This window comes from Punica granatum, chromosome 1, assembly GCF_007655135.1.
Source record: "Punica granatum isolate Tunisia-2019 chromosome 1, ASM765513v2, whole genome shotgun sequence".
NCBI lineage: Eukaryota > Viridiplantae > Streptophyta > Magnoliopsida > Myrtales > Lythraceae > Punica > Punica granatum.
The window spans coordinates 48140657-48143697 of NC_045127.1; the positions used below are offsets into that span (position 1 = coordinate 48140657).

General features: G+C 42.7%; 1 protein-coding gene across 3 annotated transcripts; it reads right to left on the minus strand.

Annotated features, from left to right (window-relative positions):
* Nucleotides 1–735: 735 nt before the first annotated feature.
* On the minus strand, nt 736–2723 carry LOC116191119 (acetyl-CoA-benzylalcohol acetyltransferase-like). Of its 3 annotated transcripts, XM_031520233.1 has the most exons (3): nt 2563–2723; nt 1402–2347; nt 736–1310 (listed from the first exon to the last, which is right to left on the minus strand). In XM_031520233.1, the coding sequence occupies exons 2-3, from the start codon at nt 2318–2320 to the stop codon at nt 1300–1302; spliced, it is 930 nt and encodes a 309-aa protein (XP_031376093.1). In that variant the 5' UTR covers nt 2321–2347; nt 2563–2723; the 3' UTR covers nt 736–1299. The 3 variants fall into 3 exon arrangements, with proteins under 3 accessions (XP_031376093.1, XP_031376090.1, XP_031376092.1); XM_031520230.1 differs by having other exon boundaries at nt 736–2347; XM_031520232.1 differs by having other exon boundaries at nt 736–2352; nt 2563–2716.
* Between the last annotated feature and the right edge of the window lie 318 nt (nt 2724–3041).

Here is a 3041-nt window from a genome sequence, read left to right on the forward strand (position 1 = left end):
CGGGAAACTTTAACCATTATATTTGTAGATAGTTGGGAACTACAAACAGCCTTATAACGGAGCTCTAGGGATTTCGCGACGGTTTCATCGTGGTTCAGGATTTCGACATTCAATCTCTCACTGTGGATTGGATGCCAAAGTGGTTTTTAATTCGTGGGGGGTTATTTTGATGATCATCGTGGTCTAATGCACTTTGTTTTTGAAACGCAGGCAAGGCTTGCTAATGCTACAGCGGAGATAATTTGGCTCCAGTCACTACTTCGGGAGTTGGGATTTTCACAGTGTTGACCTCGTACATTTTGGTGTGATAACATCTCTGTGATTTATCTCATTGCAAATCCGGTCTTTCATGCTCGAACAAAGCACATTGAGATCAATTATCACTTTGTTTCGGAGTGTTTCATGCGAAGCCAACTACGTATTCAGTTTATCAGTTCTGATGATCAGTTTGTTGATGGTCTAAGGGACTGTCTTCTGCGCGCTTCTCTACTATTTGATCCAAGCTTCACATGGAGAACTCCCGTTAAGCTTGCAGGGAAGTAATAGAGGAAATAATGATTTCATATCAAAGTTTTCCTTGTATAGACATTGTGTTATTATCATGCAATTAATTCTTTCCATATATCATCCTGTACAAATCTATATAATTCAATATGATACAACTCAAACGATAAGTTGAGGTTTCTACCAAAATCCCCTAATATTTGAGGGACGAATGGAAGGGGTTGGTGCATCATTCACAGGAAGCATTGAAGCTATTTGGCGAGAGAGAAGGCAATTCAATGCAGCGGGCAGGCGAGGGAGGTCAAGCACGAGGGATAATCGACTGGAAGTCACCCATCACTTGTCACTTGGCAACAACCGGCTCTCTGGGGTAAATCACAATGGGACAAACCAGACGGATCATTACAAGTGATACGAACTCAAATAATTAAACGCTAACAAATTACAAACCACACAAAAGATGGTATAGATTTGCATATCTTAAGATATCTAAATCGCGCTCGAACCTGGACATCTTATCTTCCTCCAAGGTTACCCAGGCCTCAATTCCATCTCCAGTTTTAGTATCCGTAAGAAAGATCAATTCTACGTAGAATTTCGATCCACTTACCAAGCCCGGCGCCCCCCAACCAAAATTGACATCATAGACGGGGAAATCACACCAACTTGTGAAAAGAATTAAATTCATCGCATCTCCTGTTGACATGAGCTCACCCAACTTTTCTTGTGATGCAGCCACTTTGAACCTAAGCTCCTCGGGATCTTTTACTTTGCCAAGCTGACCGACAAAGTTCTTCAGTCCATCCCTGAGCCAAACAAACAGTGTACACAATAATCCTAAATCACTGTCTTCCTTGGGCAAGAACGGAGAGCTGACATACTCCACAAACAAGTTACCGTATGCGTTCTGGGGTATCGGGATCTGTGTTTTTGTGTGAAAGTTTACGGAGTGTACTAATACCATAGGTCTCAGTTGTCCCGTTTTCGCTTGATCTATACTAATCAGAGCCCTGCTTATGAGGGCTGTTACGAGCTCCACTCTTGAAGGCCTCTTCTTATGGAAATCACTTCCTTTGTCCTGTGAACCGAAGGTGGCCATTATCTTGGCTCTCAAATCCGATAATGCTTCGGCATTGAATACGAATCTTTTCAATACCAGTTTTTGATCCCCTCCAACCTCCATCGGCAGTGGAAATGATTCTTCAGGTTCCTCCTTGATGGGAAATAGGCTTCCGGTATCAAAGCTCGGCCGGATGATTACCTTCGTAATGCCCTCACGAGATGTTGTAGCCCACGCATGGATGAACTTGGATATGGAGCTCATATCGCTGACGGCATGAAGACATTGCACGCTGACAGCTAAGCCGCCACACTCGAACACATTGACTTGAACAAGAAGCAGGGGCAGGGAGCTCCTCACTTCTCCGGTCGAAACCACTGGCCGAGTAAGGAGCATGTCGGAGCCGCTGGCTCCCCCATCAAGAAGATGCTCATCGAGCCTGCGATTAACTTTTGTCTTCACAAACTGGGCACCTTGGTCATTGCAGGTAACCACAAAGTTGTCACCCTCTTCCCCGTTTCTCCCTGCTAGAGGGTAGAATATGGTCAGTGTCTCGGCAAGTGATTCTTCGAGTCGATGGACCCTCGTCCAAGCACTTTTGGCATCACCAGAGGCCGCGTGATAGTAAAAGATTATTCCCGGGTAGTAAGGACCCTGATGCTGATCTATGAAGGACAACTTCAGCTTTCGAAGGTGAGATGGGGTCGGGGATGATGGTTTCACCAATTTGTTGTTGTGCCTTACTTGAACCTCCATGACAATTCCGGCAACGTGATCGTATGCCTAATCTTTCAGCAAAAAGGTTAAAATGAATAATTTGCACAAACTCTAATCGAAGATGGAAACAGGCAAATGGATAGCATTTCATAATTTTTTTTTATTTTCCAGAAATTAAATGAAATTGTTACATAGATCGATTGGATCAATATTATGGTATAGATGGTATTCACAATTAATTTTGATGTACACAATTAAAAAGGAAATATGTAGGAAATTACCTATGGGTGGAGATCAATCCACTCTCACCACCGGAGGAGCGCTCTCTCACACACCCACTTTCTAACTTTGTTTGTTGCTTGGGGGCTTCCAGAGTGGCCAACTTATAGAGAAAATTGAAAGCTCTGTTCATTTCATTAAATTATTGCCATGTTGCTAATATTAATTCTTTTTTTTTTGGGGGGAGGGGGCTACCTGCTGATATAAGAAGTATATTGGATGTGAATCATCTGGGCACCTTTATTTTATTTTATTTGGGTCCATGCTAGCACCTGATTAATTTGTTGTCCCTCATTTGCCGCCGACGTCATCTTTTCAACCTCCTCGTAAACCCTCATTTTTTGCATTCATCTTCTTGTATGGTTTATCGGCACTTAGAGCTTGTTTGGGTGCGGGTTATGGCAGGTTAAGGAGAATTAATATATAAATTTGTGTAATAATTGTCAATTATCTACCCTCTCCATAATCATTTGCATATCCA